This window comes from Maylandia zebra, linkage group LG11, assembly GCF_041146795.1.
Source record: "Maylandia zebra isolate NMK-2024a linkage group LG11, Mzebra_GT3a, whole genome shotgun sequence".
NCBI lineage: Eukaryota > Metazoa > Chordata > Actinopteri > Cichliformes > Cichlidae > Maylandia > Maylandia zebra.
Window position 1 is genome coordinate 18,481,151 of NC_135177.1, and position 22,239 is coordinate 18,503,389.

The following is a 22,239-nucleotide window of genomic DNA, read 5'->3' on the forward strand; positions in this document are numbered from 1 at the left end:
CTTTCACCTTTTTGTCATGGTGCCTCTTTCTGCGGTCGGCAGCCAATTGCAATCGTTCCTTGGCTCCTTCGTGTACAACCTGTAGCCGGGCTTGATGCTCCTGAATCCACTCGTGCACATCTCCACTGATGGGGTCCGGTACTCTGCCCAACAGAAAGTCCACTGGCAACCTGGGTTCTTGCCCAAACATCAATAAGAATGGGGTTTCCCCAGTAGCCTGATGGGGAGTGGTATTATAACAGTAGAGTAACTGGGGCAAACATACATTCCAGTCTCTTTTTCTGGATACTGGCAGGGTCCGCAACAAATTGTGCAAAGTCCTATTAAAACGTTCACACTGACCATTTCCAGCCGGATGATAAGGAGTAGTGTGGGACTTCTCGATACCATAAAACCTGCAGAGCTGCTGGATCAGGGAGCTTTCAAAGTTACGACCCTGATCAGAATGGATACGCGCTGGTACACCAAACTTCGAAAACCACTCAGTCACGAGAACCTGGGCCACTGTAGCCGCACATTGGTCACGAGTGGGGACAGCCAATGTATACTTGCTGAAAACATCAGTCATCACCAAAACGTTCTCCAGCCCATTCCGGGAAGGTTCGAGCAAGGTGTAATCAATGGCCAAGATTTCATTTGGTCGAGAAGCCAACAAATGTCCCATGAAACTTTGAGCTGCTGGTTGGGTGTCTTTTGCAACTTGGCAACGTTCGCATCTCTGACACCAACGAGCTACCTCAGCAGACATACCTGGCCAGTAGCACCGTGAGCGGAGAAGCGCTAGGGTCCTTTCCACACCTTGATGGCCATGCTCCTGATGAACATGAGTCAACACCTGCTCAATTAGTGCACTAGGCAGCAAAAGCTGAAGTACCACCTCGGCACCGTCAGGGCGATGAACCTGACGATACAGAACTCCTTCCCTTTCAATCAGACGATCCCATTGTCGTAGCAGCACCAGAGCAAGTGGAGCAAGCTGCTGCCGCTCCTCAAAGCTGGGTCGCTGCTTCCGTCTCCAGAACACCAAGATCTCTTTTATCACTGGGTCGACCTGTTGGAGGGTATGAAGATCAGGAGTAGTGAGATGGGGCAAAACTGTAATGGCAGCTTGTGATACCTCAGCTGGTCCCAGCCGCAAGGCTTGTTGAAGAGGTCCAGGCAAGGCTGTACCAGGAACCATGGCTTTAATCTCCTGAGGATCAGGTGGATGCTGGCGAGATAAAGCGTCTGCATTCTTATTACTCCTTCCTGACCTGTACTTTAAGTCAAAGTCAAACGAAGCGAGCTGAGCTGCCCAGCGCTGTTCAGTAGCCCCAAGTTTAGCAGAAGACAAGTGACTAAGAGGATTGTTGTCGGTGTAAACAATACACTTGTGGCCCAACAAGTACTCTCTAAATTTCTCAGTCATGGCCCACTTAAGTGCCAAAAACTCCAGCTTCATTGAGCTATAATTTAACATATTGCGCTCAGTGGGCCTCAAACCCCGACTGGCATAGGCTATTGGCCTCACCTTACCTCCCTGCTCCTGGGAAAGCACTGCCCCTAGGCCGGCATGGCTGGCATCCACTTCTAAAATAAAAGGCAAAGAGAAATCTGCATAAGCGAGCACTGGTGCTGTTGTCAGTTTAGTCTTTAATGCCTCAAAACTGTGAGCACACTCTGCAGTCCAGTTCTCCATGATACCATGCTCTGACCTCTTCTTTGATTTTCTGCCTCCCCACTCTGCCACCAGTCTATGCAGAGGTGCCGCCAACTTGGCAAAACCCTCCACAAAACGGCGATAATAGCTGGCAAACCCAAGGAAGGAGCGTAGTTCCGAAACAGTCTTAGGAGGCTGCCAGTTAGCCACCACTTCCACCTTGCTAGGGTCCGTAGAGACACCTTGATCGGAGATGACATGGCCTAGGTAGCGAACCTCCCGCTGGAAAAAGGCACATTTGGCAAGCTTGGCTTTTAAACCTTCCTGCTGAAGCCGACCTAGCACCACATCCAGCCGCTCAAGATGTTGCGATACTGTTGATGAAAAGATTACAATGTCATCAAGATAGAGAAGCAGAGACTGGCACTGTTGATCACCGAAAAGGCGTTGCATTAGTCTCTGGAAGGTGCTAGGGGCATTACAGAGCCCAAATGGCATTCGGTTCCATTCAAATAGGCCGAAAGGAGTACAGAAGGCAGTCTTGGGCCTATCCTCTTCCGTAACTGGGACCTGATTATAGCCACTTGCTAAATCCATGGTGGAAAACCAACGGGCACCAGTCAGCGCATCTAAGGATTCTTCAATGCGCGGCAGGGGGAATGCATCTTTCCTTGTCTTGTTGTTCAGTTGCCGATAATCAACACACATGCGCGGGCTGCCATCCTTCTTCTTAACGAGCACAATGGGAGAAGCATAGGGGCTGCTACTCTCTCTAATCACCTCGGCCCCTAACAACTGGTTAATATGCTCTTTCACAACCTCGTACTCTGAAGGGGGGATGCGCCTATAACGCTGCCGCACGGGGATATCGTCTAAGACTGGAATGTCATGGGAGATCAAGTTAGTGCAACCCAAATCAGTGTCATGAGCAGAAAAGACAGAGCTGTATTTCTTAAGGAGAGACCTCACCTGTCCCTGTTCCTCTGCTGACAGTTTAGACAAATCAATCCCTTCCATCTGATCCTGCACAGTAGGAGTGGCGGTGTGAGATGCCATTGTGGCTACGTTAGGGAGTACTTCTGTCACACCAGCGGGCAAACTGACCACATGAACATCTTCCAGGGTCCCTATAACGGTCCTAGGGTAAAGCAAGACCGCCGTAGTCCCTACATTAACAACTGGTATGTATGCAGTACCTCGAACCACTCGAACCAATGCAGGGGACGCTAAAAGTCCAGCCGGCAAGTTAACATCAGTAGGTTCAAATAACACAGTGGCACCTGAATATTGCTCAGAACAGGTGGCGGCCACTACTTTCATTACACCACCCGGAATGCAACATGCTCGCTTACCCCTCACTCTCACATGGCCAGACAAATCCAGTGGGGCTCTTATACTAACGTCATGGCACTTTTGCAGCGCCTGCACAAGGGGTTTAGGGGCCTCTGTGACAAAGCCCAAACTAAACAATGCTTCACCGTGTTGCCCAAAAAGCTCGTGGTAACACTTCCGAATGACATTCATCCCCAATACACCCGGAACCGTGGGAGGTCCTGCACCTGGAGGATCTTTAACGACCAACACGCCACACTGTGGAAGAAACTTGTCACAGAGCTCTACACTTAACTCGATATAGCCAAGGTAAGGAATTGACAACCCATTAGCCGCTTTAAGCTGCAACCAATGACAAGCTTGGAGACGCTCTTGACCCCAGGACTCAAAATGCTGGCGGAAAAAACTTTCAGTAATGGTGGAGACCATGGACCCCGTATCAACCAAACAAGGTACTTTTATACCGCCCATGTCCACATCTATATGAGGACAGGATGAAATTAATTTGGAGACTGCCTCTGGACCATTAGAAGCAACCCTTGAGCCAATAGACACCCCACCCGAACTGTGGCTCGGCAATACGGAGGGTGCTAGTTTTCCGAAGCCGTATTTAAAGGAGAGTGCCTGCGATTATGCAGAGGGGCCTGCGGAGGAGGCCGGGAACGAGGAACGCGTTCCCCATCACACTCCCGAGCAACATGTCCAGGTTGCTGACAACGACGGCATATAATGGAGTCGCCCCGTCCTGAGCGAGGCATTCGATGGGGGCCCTGCAATCGAGCAATGCTCTGAGTGAGCTGATTAAGTTGCTCCTGCTGGCGCTTTAACAATTCCTTCATCTCGCTCATCTCAGACAAATGGGTAGACTGAGCTATTCCTGAGGGACCGCTATGGACCCCATACTGAATGCCATAAACAGAAGGGACAGAACTGCTTCTATGCCTAACGCCACTAGGCAACCCTTCACGTTCCCACCTAATAGCTTCCCCTCTAATCTCCAGCAATGTCAGTGTTGGCTGCCTCCTTACTAGCTGCTTTAACTCCCGCCGCAAGGTACTATCTAAGACCTGTTCAACAAATTGATCTCTTAATAAAACGTCAGCATTGGGCATGCCATTGGGGGCACTCGATTTAACTTTTTCCATAAGACCCAAGAGAGCGAGAGAAAACTCTTGCAGTGTCTCACTTTCCTGCTGTTTTCTAGAGAAGAAAGCTTCCTGCAATGCTACATAGGAGTCTGAACAGCCATAAAGTTCTTGCAATATAGTAATTATCTTAGCAGGATCAGTCCTCTCTGCACTAGAGCGATATTTAATCTCCTCACGTGCTTCTCCTTCTAGGTGGTCAAACAGGAAAAATGCTTTATCAGCCAAAGACAAATGGCGTGCTCTAGCACAACCTTCTATTTCCTCCAACCATTCATTCAACCCTATACCTGATTTTCCTCTAAACATAGGGCACTTTCTGTCACGGGGCACAAAAACTAGTCTCTCTGCTACAGAGACACCAGCCGTTGGGGGGTTAACAGATGATGCAGTTGAAGTAGAAGGTGTAGCACTAGTACCTGACCCAACAGCCCTCTCCTGACGCAGCCTCTCATTGTCTGCTTTCAGCTGCGCGATCAAGTCCCTGAGTTCCTGTAACTCTTCCTCCATCTCTGTAACACAGCTGTGAAATCCCACACCAAAGTAGCTGCTGCTTTGCCTTTATTCTGTACAAAAATAATATAAAAAAACAATTTACATTACACCAAACAAAAAAAGAAGAACACACGTCTCTGTTTTAAAGAGTATATCCTGCCGACAACGCCAAGTTTGTGGCGAGACGAGGATGGGGTATAAAGTAAATACTCTTTGCAGTTTTAAAAAGACAACGCCACCCTGGGAATTTCACCCAGAGAATACTGAAAGTAACACTAAATCACCAGAAAGGCACTTAGGTTCGCTATACTCAGTCCAGAGACGAGGTTCAATGATCAACAAATTCACAATTTATTAATAATTATTTAAAACACCATATAAAAGCACAATCATAAATATTCAAATATGCTTAAAAAGGTATTCAGAGCTGAGGCTTACCAGTGGAGGGGCAGGGATGCCACACACAAACTAAAGAAAGAAAACACACCCAAAACACAAGTGCAGCACACTATCACACACACTCACGCTAATAAACTAAACAAGGCAGGTGTGTACACTCAAGGGATCCCACCACCAAGGCACCCTAGTCTCCTCCACGTCGGCACTCCGCATCTGAATAAAAGAAACAAAGAAAATGTTAATATATTACAACAAACTAATGTGTAGCACCGGGGGATAACCCAACTGCAGGACCACACTGGTGATCCACAGCTAGAAAAAGGGCCTCCCACCAGTGGTGTAACAAAAATCCAAACTACAAATCAAAAGCAATAAAACAACATACAATCTGAATAAAACTCTAAAATCTGGAGCAAACGGAATCGCCGTACTGCTCCAACTTGCCGTCCACACGACGATAAGTTAACAGTCAATCAATATGCACGCCAGCTGACTCCGATAACCGGCATGCATATGGCCGTTGTCCACGCCGACGTCCACTGTAAAAGCTGACAGCAGCAGGGAAGAATTCTCACAACGGGAACAGACGGTAAAAGCACAGCAAGGCAAAACAGCAGCACTTCAGTTCGCGTAGCTTGGCGCAAAACTACGGTCCACACTTCCTGCGAAACATAATAAATAATTACTATAAAAGAACAATAGAAGGCAGAGAGCGTAACAAAAGTTGATTACGTACCAAGTAAGCCGGGTCACAGAACGTAAGCAGAATAGCTCAGAGGAGGCTTCTATAGCTACGACCAGCCGCGATGGAGGCTTCAGAAGAATAACCCACAAACGATCTCTACCACACCGAGGAAGTCAGGTGACCAAAAAGGAGATCACAGGCAAGCAATGCAGAGACACTCAAATGGCCACTATTTATACCAGCGCCCCCTAATGGGCCAGGCTGAAAGTGGGTTGGACCGAGGGATAACATTCATCCTGCCACACATGGATGACATCAAGCTGTATGCCAAGAGTGAACGAGACATCGATTCACTGATCCACACTACCAGGCTATACAGCAATGACATTGGAATGTCGTTCGGACTGGAGAAGTGTAGCCGGATGGTAACAAAGAGAGGGAAGGTAGTCAGAACTGAGGGGATTGAACTACCAGAAGGCAACATTGCAGACATAGAGGACAGTTACAAGTACTTGGGGATCCCGCAGGCGAATGGGAACCATGAAGAGGCCGCTAGAAAAGCTGCAACCACCAAGTACCTGCAGAGGGTCAGGCAAGTCCTGAGGAGTCAGCTGAATGGTAAGAACAAGATCCGGGCCATCAACACGTACGCCCTGCCCGTGATCAGGTACCCTGCTGGGGTAATAGGCTGGCCAAAGGAGGAGATAGAAGCCACTGACATAAAGACAAGAAAGCTCCTTACCATGCATGGAGGGTTTCACCCCAAGTCCAGCACCCTGAGACTGTACGCTAAGCGGAAGGAAGGGGGCCGGGGACTGGTGAGTGTCAGCACCACAGTCCAGGATGAGACAACGAACATCCAAGAATACATTGGGAAGATGGCCCCAACTGAGGAGGGAGACGAGGAACCATCATGGAAGGACAGGCCCCTGCACGGTATGTACCACCGGCAGATAGAGGAGGTGGCTGATATCCAGAAATCCTACCAGTGGCTGGACAAAGCTGGACTGAAAGACAGCACAGAGGCACTAATCATGGCAGCACAAGAACAAGCTCTGAGCACAAGATCCATAGAGGCTGGGGTCTATCACACCAGGCAAGACCCCAGGTGCAGGCTGTGTAAAGATGCCCCAGAGACAATCCAGCACATAACAGCAGGGTGCAAGATGCTAGCAGGCAAGGCATACATGGAACGCCATAACCAAGTGGCCGGCATAGTGTACAGGAACATCTGTGTCGAGTATAAGCTGGAAGTCCCGAGGTCAAAATGGGAGATGCCCCCAAGGGTGGTGGAGAATGACCGAGCTAAGATCCTGTGGGACTTCCAGATACAGACGGACAAAATGGTGGTGGCTAACCAACCGGACATAGTGGTGGTAGACAAACAGAAGAAGACGGCCGTAGTGATCGATGTAGCGGTTCCGAATGACAGCAATATCAGGAAGAAGGAACACGAGAAGCTGGAGAAATACCAAGGGCTCAGAGAAGAGCTCGAGAGGATGTGGAGGGTGAAGGTAACGGTGGTCCCCGTGGTAATCGGAGCACTAGGTGCGGTGACTCCCAAGCTAGGCGAGTGGCTCCAGCAGATCCCGGGAACAACATCGGAGATCTCTGTCCAGAAGAGCACAGTCCTGGGAACAGCTAAGATACTGCGCAGGACCCTCAAGCTCCCAGGCCTCTGGTAGAGGACCCGAGCTTGAAGGATAAACCGCCCGCAGGGGCGTGCTGGGTGTTTTCTTTTTTTTTTTTGTTATATAAATCCTTTAAAATTATAACCAACAGATTAACACATTAGGTTTTTGTAGGCTATTAAACTATGAAATACAGTCAAAGAACTGGAGATAGCCTCCGCTTATTATAGGTTTGTTATTGCACGGATGAGCTGTGCCCTTCTCAATTAGGACTTGTGGTTGTTGCAAAATCAAAATGGTATTGCCTCACTATTCATTCTGAGACTAAAAATAAAATTAAGTCAAGAATTATTTTTTTTAAAAATGGCTACTAAACACATTCTTCTTACACAAGGATAGATGTAGAACTGCAAAGCAAAAAATAAATACCGTAATAGGTATGATGGCTCCGGCCTTGTTATTGATTGGTGGGCATGTTTTTGTTTACTATTTTAATTTCCTCATTAACAGCTCCTCCCATCCACTGAAAGAAAACCTGTTTAGTATACGGTTTATATTACATTCTTCTTATAAGCAGGACAGAGGAGAGAAGAAAAGGTGCGGAGAGCAGAGGAGCTGAACAACGAGATACCAAAATAACAGGAAAGAAGTTATGAGACCAGGGCAGGTAAAATTTAAAAACTTTACTAGATAAATACTTTCTCAAATTAATACTTCATCGACATTCTAACATTTTTTTTTAAAGTTTTATTCCTGCTGCTTAATTTTTTTTATTGCCTCAAACAAGAAGAACTCAAATTGAACTTTTTATTGTTTACTGTTTATTTCTGAATCATTCTAAGAATTCAATCTTTAGTGTTCATAATGTTTGATATGTTATATGAATTATACTATAAAATGTAATTTTAAAAAAACTTTAAAGAGGTGTTGTTATCAAAGGAAAATCCAAAACATTTCAGAGCTGGGCTAAGGGCTCAGTGTTTCAAAACCCTAACAACCCCCCTGGTATAAAGTAACAAATTTACTAAGAAATAAGAATAACTGAATATGTGATTAAGAAAAAAGCAAAACTAATAAATTAATAAATAAACAGAAGAACATCATAAAAACGCACTCCTGTAACGAGCTGTCATTTAGGATGGCACCGTGGTAGTAGAATCGTGAAATGGACACTTGTGGCAATGATTCTGATATATGACAATTTATGTCATCTTTTTCAATGATATTACTGAAGTCAAGTACTCAGTGCAGAGTTCAGAAATTACAAAAGAAATAGCAAGATCGTATCAATAAATTATAAACAAACCACTATTAATGCAAATGATTACCCAGTGCCATGTGCAGAAAGTAATGATATACATGGTCAGAGGGCCCGGTGGCGCCAGTGTCCGGCAGCCTCGCCTCTGTCAGTGCGCCCCAGAGCGGCTGTGGCTACACTGTAGCTTGCCATCACCAGTGTGTGAATGTGTGTGTGAATGGGTGGATGACTGAATGTGTAAAGTGCTTTGGGGTCCTTAGGGACTAGTAAAGCGCTATACAAATACAGGCCATTTACCATTTACCATTTACATAGTACTGGTATACACTGTTAAATGCATGACCACCGAGAAAAATCAACTGCTTGAGACATATGGTATTCTATTATTTGAAAAGTGTCCTTGGGCACCTCTACTTAGTTCTATCTGAACATCTAGATCAACCAGATAATTACAGCTAATGTGCAAACACACAGAAACTTTCCAACACGTGTGCAGGAAGCATTACTGTGTTTTTAAAGCACAGCTAATGCTAACAAAGAAGCAAAAGCATATTTACATTTTTTCCATCTCTGCACCAGTGACTACTTCCATACAAAATAAATAATATACAGTTTTACTGTTTGCATCGACACTTAATAACAACAGTCTTTGCCAAACAGCCACTTTAATGTTATTTGGTGAATCTTTATGCAATAAACTCTTACATTTTTAGCACTTCTTTGTCTTTTGTGTTCATCTGATAAGCCAAAGAGTGTCTGTAAGGGTGCATGAATGTGAGTACAGTGCAGCACAAGAACGATGTAGCTAACCACGATCGGTGATTGTCTACAGTGATATATGTACAACATTGGCACAATATACAGATATAAATAATACTCTTGTAAGATTTGTCCAACCATCACAAAAATGTTCATTCAGTTCAGGCAAATGTTGTTGCATTAGCATATTCTGAGGCATTACTATTAAATTATCTGCTCATTTCTGTATTTGCATACTGCTTCATCTGCAGCTGCAAAAACTGAGAGGGCAGCGTTATCAAAGACAGAGAGCAAGTAGAAGCAGCAACTGATAGAGATCAACTTACAACCACGGCAGACTCTCTCAGCTAAAAAGAGCATGGGGACGGGTAAGTTAATTTAGTCTAGACATATATTACTATTTCTCTTTAAGCAGCAATATGTGAAAGGTTATTTGAGTTCTTGTTAAACTGTTCAAAATGAGCACTCATACCTGGTATTAATTATGTTATTAATCACAAAAGAAACTGAGTTAGATAAATGCAAATATCAACTTGCACACAGAATTCTGTATGTGCATCACAAAAGTAGAAGCTAGTATTGCATAGAACATGTGTTGGAGCCAACTATGAAAATGCATAGCTGTATTTTGTTAATTAAAAATTACTTAATTTGTATAATTTGGCAACAAATGTAATGAAATCCTCTTATTTTATCTGTTCATATAATATATTGTGGAAACATGATTTGTTTAATAAAACATTTTCTTTTTTGTTTTCAGATAACATCACTTTCAATGCAACTCAGTCACCTGAACAAGATGAAGCTTTCACACACATACAAACAGCCTCCATTGTCATCTACTGTGTGATATTTATAGCTGGAACTCTGGGCAATGGCCTTGTTATCTATGTGGCGGGATTCAAAATGCAGAAAACAGTCGACTCGGTTTGGTTTCTCAACCTGGCCATAGCTGACTTCCTCTTCACGGCCTTCCTTATTTTCTCGATCATTTCTCTCTCTCAGAGTCACCGATGGCCTTTTGGAGAATTCATGTGCAAGCTCAACACCTTTGTGAGTGTAGTCAACATGTTTGTCAGCATCTTTACTCTGACAGCCATGAGTTTGGATCGTTGTCTGTGTATCTGTGTGGTGGTGTGGGCACACAACAAACGCACAGTCAGCAAAGCTCAGCTCATATCAGCTGGGATCTGGGTGATCGCTGGCGTCTTCAGCACTCCTTATGCCACTTTTCGCACTGCATCAGTGGGGAACGGAGGGGAAAGTTCCTGTGGTTATTCTGCAACAATCAAAGAACACAAATTGACTCTCTGCATTTTTCGCTTTGTTATGGGCTTTGTGATCCCATTCCTGATAATAATGATCTCTTATGTGTCCATTGGTATCCGTGCAATGCGCATGCCGAGAACAAGGAGACGCAGATCTCGCCGGGTCATTTTCTCCATCATTTTTGCATTCTTCATCTGTTGGTTGCCTTTCCACATTTTCAATTTCATAGAATTGAAGTTAGAGCTCCAGGGGATTGTTAGAATGTATGGTCCTCTGACTGTGAGTCTGGCTTTTCTGAACAGCTGCTTGAACCCCATCCTTTATGTTTTCATGTGTGAAGAATTCCAGAAGAAATTTCGACAGTCCATTTGTTTTGTACTCGAGAGTGCACTGGCAGAAGACCATTTGTTATTTCTGTCCACCCGCTCCATGTCATCAACCTTTTCAAAAGCTTCCCAAAAATCAGACACTGCTGCCACTTTAGATCGGATCGACCCAGCCATTTATGAAAACATCCCAGAAAGCACAGTAATCATCACTGAGGGGATTCCTAGAACTGAATAAGAGTGCCCCACCAGACAATGAATTTTGAAATGAATCATTGTTTTTTGTTTTACATATTTACGCTCATGAACAGACATACACAATATAATTTGCTCGTCTGCCTTCACATGTATATGGACTTGAATGAAACCCTCATTTATTCATGTAATGAATTTTACATCAATTTCTAATGAATTTTATTGCATTAAATGGTTTTTTTGTTTTTGTTTTTTTAAACTTTAAACTCTTTCACAGAAATATAAAATGTCAGCTATGCTTACTATATTTACTTATAATAGTAAGAAAGAGGAGTTACAATTTTAATTAGTCAGAATACGTTAAAACTTATGCGTGCTGCATCTCTGCATTAAAATTCACTAAAACTATTTAACATATGAATGGTTTTTTTGTGTTGTTTGTTTTGTTTTCTGTTTTTTTACTTTGATGCTGTCATTTTTCCATGATTTGGATTTCATCATTAAATTAATTTTAAGTGACTTTTATGTTAGAAGGTAGATGTTGCAAAGCAAAAAATACAATAAATCTTTTTTTTTTCGTAATTCTTCATGTCATGGCCTTAAGATACAGTTCATATGTTGTTTGGCTACTTTTTGGGAAACATTTAGCTTTCAAGCTCTAATCCTTGGCATTTTTTCATCGATAAATACATGGGAACAAATAATGCTAATAAAAAGGTGCCAAAATTTATGAATTACAATAGTGTATTTGCTTAGTTGGCTGTTATGTGTAGACACCGAACTGGTCTGTCCCTTAAGTTAGTTGCAGTTTTTTTTTTTCTTTATTGATTCATAGATCAGTGTTAAATGTGTTACGAAAAACATTACAAATGGTTAGAGACTGAATGAGTAAAAAAGCAGCCCATGTCTAAAGAAAACTATTGCTCGAGACCCCTTCAAAAATTACAGTAATGAATTCTGACACCATGGAAACAAAATATAAAGAAATGTATAAAGAAAACATGCTAAATAGTCAGTTTTCTTACATTGACTATTCAGTATGTAAACAAAAAGATGCAATAGTTACAGTTCAAGGAGCAGCGTGCTGAAGTTAGTATGAAAATGTTGTTTATTTTCTTTTTCTGTTTTAAAAAAAATTGAATTATGACTTTAAGGTCTGAGATTAGAAAAGATGTACATCCTTGAGATTTAGCAACATTTAAAAGCCTTCATTTCAGTTACTCTGTATTCAAGTATATTTTTTTAAATATGCAAATAACCTTTTTTGAGATTTTTTTTAAATACGTCATTAGGCCTTGGGGTGTGGAGTGCTGTCTTATTTTCTTTCTTTCTTTCTACCATTTCCTGAGAGAACATGATTGTCAGCTCAATAGTCCTACAAAGAATTAATGGTGCCTCTCCAGACAGTAATGCACCACCATACCATCAGAGATGCAGGCTTTTCAACTGACTGCTGATAGCAAGATGGATGGTCTCTCCCCTCTTTAACCCAGAGGATGCAAATGTTTGCATGTTTTCCAAACACAACTTCAAATTTCAATTCGTCTGAATACAGAACAGTTTTTGACTTTGTCTCAGTTCATTTAGTTCATTTTAAATGAGCTTTGACCCAAAGAAGATGGAGCATTTCTAGATCATGTTAATATATGGCTTCTTGAGAGATGTGTGGAGATACTGGACTTTTGAAGAAACTTGCCCTGTGGAATCAGGACCTTCACTATTGTTGAACTTGTGTTTGGATTGTTGTTTCACCTTCATACTGTAAATAAAGTCACTGAACATTATCTGAGCGGTTCCTTGAAAACATTTGCAAATGACAGCATTCTGATTTTTTCTCACATTTTGCACAACATTCCAACCTTTCAAGAATTGGGTTTGTAATTGCCCAAGAATGTAACACTGCCCATTATGATAGCTGAATATATGGTTTATATCCCTCATTTTAGCTTTCCAGTTATATGCAGTTCTGTCATCATGAGTAGTGCACAGGTGTACCTCAGACTGCCCACAACAAAAGGCCACCCTGGAATGTGCAGTTTTGTCTCACAGCAAAATGCCACAGATGCCACAAGCAATGAGGGAGCGTGCAATTGGCATGCTGACAGCAGGAATGTCAACCAGATCTGTCGCCCGTGCATTGAATGTTCATTTCTCAACCATAAGCCGTCTCCACAGGCGTTTCAGAGAATATGGCAGCACATCCACCCGGCCTCACAACCGCAGACCTCGTGTAACCACACCAGCCCAGGACCTCCACATCCAGCAGGTTCACCTCCAAGATCGTCTGAGACCAGCCACCCAGACAGCTGCTGGAACAATTGGTTTGCACAACCAAACAATTTCTGCACAAACTGTCAGAAACCGTCTCAGGGACGCTCAACTGCATGCCCGTTGTCCTCATCGGGGTCTTGACCTGACTCCAGCTCGTCGCCGTAACAGACTTGTGTGGGCAAATGCTCACATTCGATGGCGTCTGGCACGTTGGAGAGGTGTGCGCTTCACGGATGAATCATGGTTCACATTGTTCAGGGCAGATGGCAGCTGAGAATGTCCCAGTTCTTGCATGGCCAGCATACTCACCGGACATGTCACCCATTGAGCATGTTCGGGATGTGCTTGACCGGCGTATACGACAGCGTGTACCAGTTCCCACGAATATCCAACAACCTCGCACAGCCATTGAAGTGGAGTGGACCAACATTCCACACGCCACAATTGACAATCTGATAGACTCCATGCGACGATGTGTTGCACTGCATGAGGCAAATGGTGGTCACACCAGATACTGACCGGTTCTGGGTCCCCAGACCCCCAATAGCGCAAAAAACTGCACATTCCAGGGTGGCCTTTTGTTGTGGGCAGTCTGAGGTACACCTGTGCACTACTCATGATGTCAGATCAGCATCCTGATGTGGCACACCTGTGAGGTGGGATGGATTATCTCAATATAGCAGATGTGCCCACTACCACACATTTGGACTGATTTGTGACCACTGTTTGGGAGGGATGGTTATATTGTGTATCTGGAATGAATTTTAGGTCTCTACGTCCATCCCATGGGGAATGGGAGCAGTTTTTTTGAAACAGAGTCAGCATCTTTAACGTAATGCTGGCTCATTTATCAGCACATCTCTCTGAGGATTAAAGATTGGATAGGTGTTAAGGACAGTTGTAAAGGTTTTACAACAACTGCCAAGGCACAATTTGTTGAATATAATATCAAAAACAGCTAGGTAGAAAAAAGAAAAAAAAACATTTTTTGTCTTGTGTTTTTTGTCAACACTATCATTTTATTCCAATGGACTTCCAAGTACAAAGCAACACAATCTGAATAAAATCTCTTAGTGCTCTAAAACAAGTGACATCTTTAGAAAATACTGTTCTTGGGACTTTCCACTGGCTCTCAGTCCATCCAGGTCAAGGAACAGCTTCTGAAAACTTCAAAAGTATATTTTAGATCCATGCAATAGCTCAGATTGAGAGCATATATTATGCCCACGAGTAACACACAGCACCTTGGGAAATCCTGGCCCTCCAGGATTTTTGTTCCTTCCACCTGTTATAGCAAATGCAAATGGACCCAGGAAGCAGAACGCACGGAGGCACAGTTGCGGTGAAGACAGTTTATTTACAGTGAGGGGGAGGTATTTACAAGGACAAAATATATACAGTGTATTAATCGGGACGCGGAGCCAGGACGCATTTACGCAATTTACGCATTGTTCACTCCCAACTCGGTTTGGTTTCTCAACCTGGCCATAGCTGACTTCCTCTTCACGGCCTTCCTTATTTTCTCGATCATTTCTCTCTCTTAGAGTCACCAAATGGCCTTTTGGAGAATTCATGTGCAAGCTCAACACTTTTGTGAGTGTAGTCAACATGTTTGCCAGTATCTTCTTTCTGACAGCCTGGATGTCTGGATCGTTATTTGTCCATCTGGGTGGTGGTGTGGGCACACAACAAGAGGACAGTCTGCAAAGCTCAGCTCATGTCGTGGGCTTTGTGATCCCATTCCTGGTAATACTTGTCTCTTAAGTGGCCATAGGCATCCGTGCAATGCGCATGTCAATAACAAGTGTGGAAATATTAAGCAAGATAGATGTTGTTGCTCAAAGGTTAAAAGAGCCAGGCATTGAGGATATGAAATTATGTGTAGGCTAGTGGAAATGGATTTTATTATGACATATATACCTATATACACTTGATATGTAATCATAATTACTCAGATAAATTCTGTGCAATCATATATACTATGCACACTTACAATGAAGTGTCTTATATAGTGGAGTCACTGTGTTAAGCAATTAACCTGCATGTTCAACTCACATGACCCATATATTTAGGTCAAATATATCTACCACTATATGAATGAAAAAGTTTGTGCCACTTGTTGTATGAATACATGCTGATCAGTACTGTTTGAAAATGTAACAGTGAGGATCAGTAAGAAACCTTTGATAGTGTTATGGCCAACTGTGACTAGTCTAACATAGGGTTAATTCAGCTTGGCACTGCTAAAGTATGCGCATCGGACCCCTTCTCTGCATCCAGCTGCATTTAACTGTAGTGCTTCACTGCGTGTTCAGCCCTTTACATGGCTGTACAACAGCCGTTTAGATGGCTGTACAGCAAAAGCAGTGTTGGGATTCAGAGATTCTTTTATTGCTACCATATAATCTGCCTTATGAAGAATGTATTAATAACATGTTTCACAGTATCATTTATCAGTAATATTTCCTGCAGGGTTTATAAAATTGCATTGAATATGTCTGTCATCACATTGACCTTTCTATTTTTACAGGTTGAGTTCATTCTATACACAATGCATGAATGTGCTTGGTTAGAGTTGATGTTCCATTCTAGAAGGTTTTAAGCTTCACTGGTGAGAGTGTCCAGATGATACATGCTGAGGGGAGATGAGAACATAGCAGGTTAATTGCATGCACGCTTACGATACACATATTAATCTACTAGCAGGTCTGAGCGAAGGCCTAAGCGTCTTCTGCTTCAGTTTGAGACTGGCTGCAAAGTACTCTACTTAGTGATTAATGACGAGGGTCCATTATTAGCTCTCAGAGATGCTGAGACCTGAAGTTATTACCCTAAAAGGCAAGTAATGTAGAAAAGGGAAGTTATATGTCGGTTTATGGTTATTAGAAGTGTACGTGATGTACCCTTGTCTGCACGGGTTGAACTTTTGCCCGTCTGTCACCATGTATTTTTGAACTGTATTGACGTAGGTGTGATATTTTATCCTATAAAACCAGAACCCATTGTATTTTTGTCAGAGCAAAACAATTCGTATGCTGACGGTTGGTTGTTCTCCTGTGATAATAAAACTCATCGTTTGATTGCACTTTTCCGGAGCCTCCGTCGTTTGTTGTCTGGTCTGAAGTTGATCGATCTCGCAACAGCAGGCGGCCCTTTAAAGGGCTGTACAGCAAAAGCCTGCAACCCTTTCTATGGCTGTACAGTAAATGCATACAGCCCTCTCAATCAAACATGTTATGATAAGCTCACAGAGGGGGGTGAACTCACCCTCCCCATTGATGTGGAGGCGGGTAGTGGAAAAGTATAAATGTAGCTCTATTAAGAGGAAATGCTTCAGAGCTTCCTTGGAGCATACTCTGCCAGGCCTAGAGTGTGACATGGGTGATCTCCATATGCATATGCTTTGCTAAATAATGGGTTGAAGTTGAACTTTACTGTCTGTGAATGACTATTTGCCAACAAAGAATCGGGTGAAGCCAGCGTGCTTTGAAAGTTTGCATCGCACATGTTTTGGAGTCAATTGTGTTTATTTTTTACAGCTGAGTAACAAAAGGATCAGAGAAATCGAGAGAGGATCTTGACACAAGGAAACCGAATCATTTTCTCCATCATTTTTACATTCTTCATCTGCTGGTTGCCCTTCCATGTTTGCAATTTTATAGAATTGAAGGCTATGACTCACCCAGATCTTCATGGCATTGTTAAAATTCATGGTCCTCTAACTGTGAGTCACACTATGTAAATCATACTATGCACAAACCACAAAAGCATCTGTTAAAAATTAAAATTAAAAGCAAAAAGGAAAAATTAATTCGTAAAAAAACATTGAGCACATTAATACATTAACATTAATGGTAGACCAATAAATGAGGAAATGCAGGAACCCTCAGCTGGGTCTAGGTATCTGCCTGCACACATTTTGGGTACATGTCTTTCTCACCTCGGGACTGGTTGTTTCTACATTAAATTAAATTATTTTGTTGCAGAAGTTGAAATGTTTATGCACTATTATTAGTAGTAGTAGTATCTGGGAGATGCTTTTCTGCCAGATCGATATATTATATTATAGAGGGTGTCATGGCTATTGGATGGATTCACGCGCAGAGTTCTTTGCAAACAAAAGAAGACAATTTATTTACAACAGGGAACAACTCAGTGCTATATATATGTACAGTGAGTTGGGAGGGGGGTCCAGGGCTCAAGGGAGAAGGGATAATCCACACACACTCACTCCTCTTCAGCCGCACACTCTCCAAAACTCCACTCATGCCGCCACACACAGAAAGGGTCCATAATCTGCTCCAGGAGGAGGGTATCTACACACAGAATTCACAGGGAGATTGATTGATTGATTGATTGATTGATTGATTGATTGATTGATTGATTGATTGATTGATTGATTGATTGATTGATTGAATCTTTATTTTGAACATGTTGAAAAAGTACAACAAAATAGAATTAAAAGAGACAAATGAACAAAGCAAAACAAAAGGCAAACGAGCAACCACAACTCCAAATAACTTTCATGTTCAAAAAGGAGCAGGAAGAAGCATAAGCCTTTTTAATCCCACCCCTTTTCCACTATCTAGTATCAATATACTACAGAAATACCTCCTTGCAATTACATTATATGTCATGTGTATTTTTTTTTTCTCATTTTTTTTTAAATATATATACATATATGTTTCTATCTATCCATACATACGTATTTACACATACGCACATATACACATTTTCAATAACCCCATTAACACCTCAAGGATACACAACCTACAAATATATATATATACCCATACCAACATACCCGTGCACCCGCACACACATGAAAATATTAGACAAGAACACCCTATCAAATCTCTACCTTTTCCCTGTACCCTGTAAAAACCATATCCTTAAACCGCTTTTTAAACTGCGCCATGCTTGGACATTGCTTCATATCTTTACTTAGTCTGTTCCACAGCTTCACTCCACACACAGAGATGCAAAAACTTTTAAATGTTGTATGGATACGAGGATGTTTTAAATTTAATTCCCCCCTCAAATTGTATTCCCGTTCCCTTTTAGAAAACATTTTTAGAATATTGTCAGGAAGCAGGTTATTTATTGCTTTATATATAATTCGTGCTGTGAGAAAATGAACCAGATCTGTGAATTTTAGAATTTTTGATTTTAAGAATAGTGGATTTGTATGATCTCTGTAACCAGTTTTATGGATTATCCTTATGGCCCTTTTTTGCAATATAAAGATTGATGATAGCGAACATTTGTAAGTATTGCCCCAAACCTCTGCACAGTAATTCAAATACGGTGCAATCAGGGAACAATAGAGAATGTGGAGTGATTTGTGCAGAATGTGTTTTACTTTACTTACGATTGAGACACTTCTTGAAATTTTGTTATGTATATGATTTATATGAGATCCTTAGATGAAGCCGAGAGCACGAACTCAGGAGATTCAACGTTCCAGCGGTGAGCTGCTCTGTGCCACTGCCTTAAATAGCAGCTGGGGAACTCAGCCAGAGCAGCAGGTGGTGACAATCACAGGTGCGTGGGCCAAGAGCAAGAACCTGTAACGAGCTCCGCCCAGACAGAGAGAAGGAGAAAAACAACAAAACCTGTAGCCAGTGTGAACCAGCCAAAGAGATAGAGGGACCATGACAGAGGATACTAACACATGGTATGAAAGATTTCCCCTATCTGTCCTTTAACGAAGGGGCTTTACTGTCTGTCTGTAGAGGTGAGGGTGATGGTCAGGGTTATGCACATTGGATAACAATTTGTTCTCTTTGTGGTATTTTCTTAACTTTAAACAATGAACAATGAACAGAGTGTTATTCTTTTTTTTATATAAAGGAACCAAAAATGGTATTTTCCTCTTTTTGATAACACAAAATGTATCAGAATCATCCTGGGAACTTTAACCGTTTATGTTAAAACAGAACATAAACAGTTCCCTCGGCTCCATGATATCTTCTTCACTCACACCATCAGATATTTGAGGCTGCTCAACTCCCCTCATGCATTCTTCTCTGTCCATTTCAATAAACTTTTTTAGGTAAAATTACTAAACATTACTGAAATCTTACCAAATCAAAGTTAAGGTTCTCAAACTGAAGCTCCAATTTTTAGTTTTACCAGCATAATTATAATATCTAATAACTTAACCACCTTTTGCACCATAAAATGTGGAAGCTGTAAATCTTGTCATTTTGAAAATCTAATCTGTGTGCTCTGCCCAGCCCCCACAAATATGGGGGCTAGTGATGGGTCAGTCGCAAACCAAACGACTCTTAGAGCCGGCTCTTTGAAGTGAATGATGGGAGCTGGCTCCTCATTGGGAGCCGTGTTTTTGTTTTTGTTTTTCTTTCTCTCACCCTCTCTCACACACCTTTTTTCGCATCACGCCGGACGTGATTGGTCAATATGTGTTTGTGCCTTGTGTTTTTGCTGATCACAGGAGGAAGGGGCGGTAGTTACACTCGCAGCAGCAGTAGCACACGAACAGAGCAGGAGGGAGTGAGAGAAAGAGAGCCGGGGCAACAACAAGAGACAACATCGACACATTAGAAAGATATAATAAAGAAAATGAATGACACCAAGAAAGAAGCAAAATCTGGAACCATTTAAATTTTATTGACAATACAAAGGCAGAGTGTCTGCAGAGTCTGCAAGAAAAGAGTGTCATGTAGAGCCGGCTCTACAAACAACCAGCAGCACAGGCACCTGAGAACTGTCCACCCATCAGTGCAATGGAAAGATAAAACACAGTCAGTTGAGCGTGATATTATTGAAGGTGCCAGTGTGTCTACTGCAAATGTTGTTGTTGGTGCTGCTGCTGCTGCAGTATACAACCACCTAAACCAACCCAGAGCTCTATGAGACAGTTTTTGCAAAGTTGAATTATAAATAGTTGTTATATATATATATATATATATATATATATATATATATATATATATATATATATATATATATATATAAATGTGTATATATATATATATATACATATATATATATATATATATATAATTTTTTTTGTGTGGAGTGAATAAATAAAACCATTGTGGCGGAGGTGTGGTCTCGGTTCTGCTGCAGTTTGTGTTGCCATAAATAAAAGGGCTGCTGCCCAAACATAACGCCAGTGTGTGTGTGTGTGTTCCGGGGTCCTGTGTCACAAGCATATTTATATATTAAACATATATAAATAAAAAGTCATTCATTTTGTGCATAATTTTATATTGTTGTTGATAATATATTAATTAAAGCAACAAAACAACCTGAAGAGCTGCTTGGGAGCCGAAAGAGCCGGTTCTTTTTAGTGAGCCAAGCTTAAAGAGCCGGTTTTCTAAAAAGAGCTGGAATTCCCATCACTAGTGGCATCAATAGATTTTAATTGATAGCTCAGGATGGCCTCTGTTTTTTTTGGAAAATATTTTATGTTTTATGTTTTATGTTTTTGGGGCAAAAAAAGCAGTGCGCTCATGTGACGAAACCGGGATATAAAGGGTTAAAATCCGCGAAATGTAATTAAAACTTGACATGAATATTTCAAGGAGAGGTAGGTCTAAAAGATTGGCTAATTTAAAGTGGAATAAAATATTAATATATAAATTTTTTATAGCACTTTTTGGGCGTGGTCGATAGTGTGCATTTTATGAAATGCGCTCCTGGAAAAAAAATAAAAGGCGATCGAAATGACTGTTGGTGCCAATCTTTAGTCCATCTAAAGGCCTAATTATAATAACAATTGAATATTACCTCAAATGTTTTTTTTGGAAAATATTCAAGTTTTTTGTTTTTTGGAGCAAAAAAAGCAGTGCGCTCATGTGACGAAACCGGGATATAAAGGGTTAAAATCCGCGAAATGTAATTAAAACTTGACATGAATATTTCAAGGAGAAGTAGGTCTAAAAGATTGGCTAATTTAAAGTGGAAAAAAATATTAATATATAAATTTTTTATAGCACTTTTTTGGGCGTGGTCGATTTGTGGCTCTAAGACCGATAGTGTATGCATTTTTCTAAGATCCTCCAGCTAAGAAGTCAATCACCATCTAAGGTGTTATTCAGTTTCAGTAGCAGTTATTGCACTGATGGTCTGATGTGTTGCTGTTTTTACTGACATTTCCTGTAGCTTCATGTTGTTGAGTCCTTTTAAAAGCACAGAAATTACAGAAGCTGATCCTTACAAGGCAGTTGTAAGCTCACTGCAGCATAGATGATCCACTCCCAGAATTAAGCTGTATGCAAATTGCACAGAAGTCTCTCTAGTGCATTCGTCACATGTGATATGGGGGCAACTGGATTATAGTCATTCAGTTCTGATGGTGTTGGATTATTCAGTACAGAACAAGGCAGCATGTTTTCCATATCTTCTCCTGAATTTCTGTTTTTGTATTTTGGTTCTGTATTCCTTATTTAGTCTTCTAGTTATGAAATTATATTTACATTCCCAGGCTTAGGACGATGCTATGTTCTGTGCCTCTAGTTTCCTGTTTGCTTTTTCTGTGGGGTTTATTTATCCCCTTTTGTATTCCCTTTCTATGCCTCCTGTCTTGCCTTGGTGCCATCCCTTCTGTGTGTCTGTCAAGCTCTGGTGTCTTTGTCTTTATAAAAGCCGCTGCAACACATGCAGGAAGGATTAGTTTAGAGCACAGCTAATGAATATTTTAACAAAGAAACCAAAACACCTTTACATGTTTCTCATCCCAGCATCAATGAGTACTTCCGTATAGCATTGATATTTTACTGGATTGTAGGGCTGTGCGATATGACCAAAATCTCATATCCCGATATAAGAATTCTATTGTCCCAATAACGATCTAAATCACAAAAA

At 41.8% G+C, this 22,239-nt stretch overlaps 1 protein-coding gene across 1 annotated transcript; it reads left to right on the forward strand.

Annotated features, from left to right (window-relative positions):
• Window positions 1-9,701: 9,701 nt before the first annotated feature.
• On the forward strand, window positions 9,702-11,227 carry LOC106676100 (formyl peptide receptor 2-like). The gene is made up of 2 exons (XM_014412036.3): window positions 9,702-9,711; window positions 10,104-11,227. The coding sequence occupies exons 1-2, from the start codon at window positions 9,702-9,704 to the stop codon at window positions 11,174-11,176; spliced, it is 1,083 nt and encodes a 360-aa protein (XP_014267522.2). The 3' UTR covers window positions 11,177-11,227.
• Window positions 11,228-22,239: the final 11,012 nt, after the last annotated feature.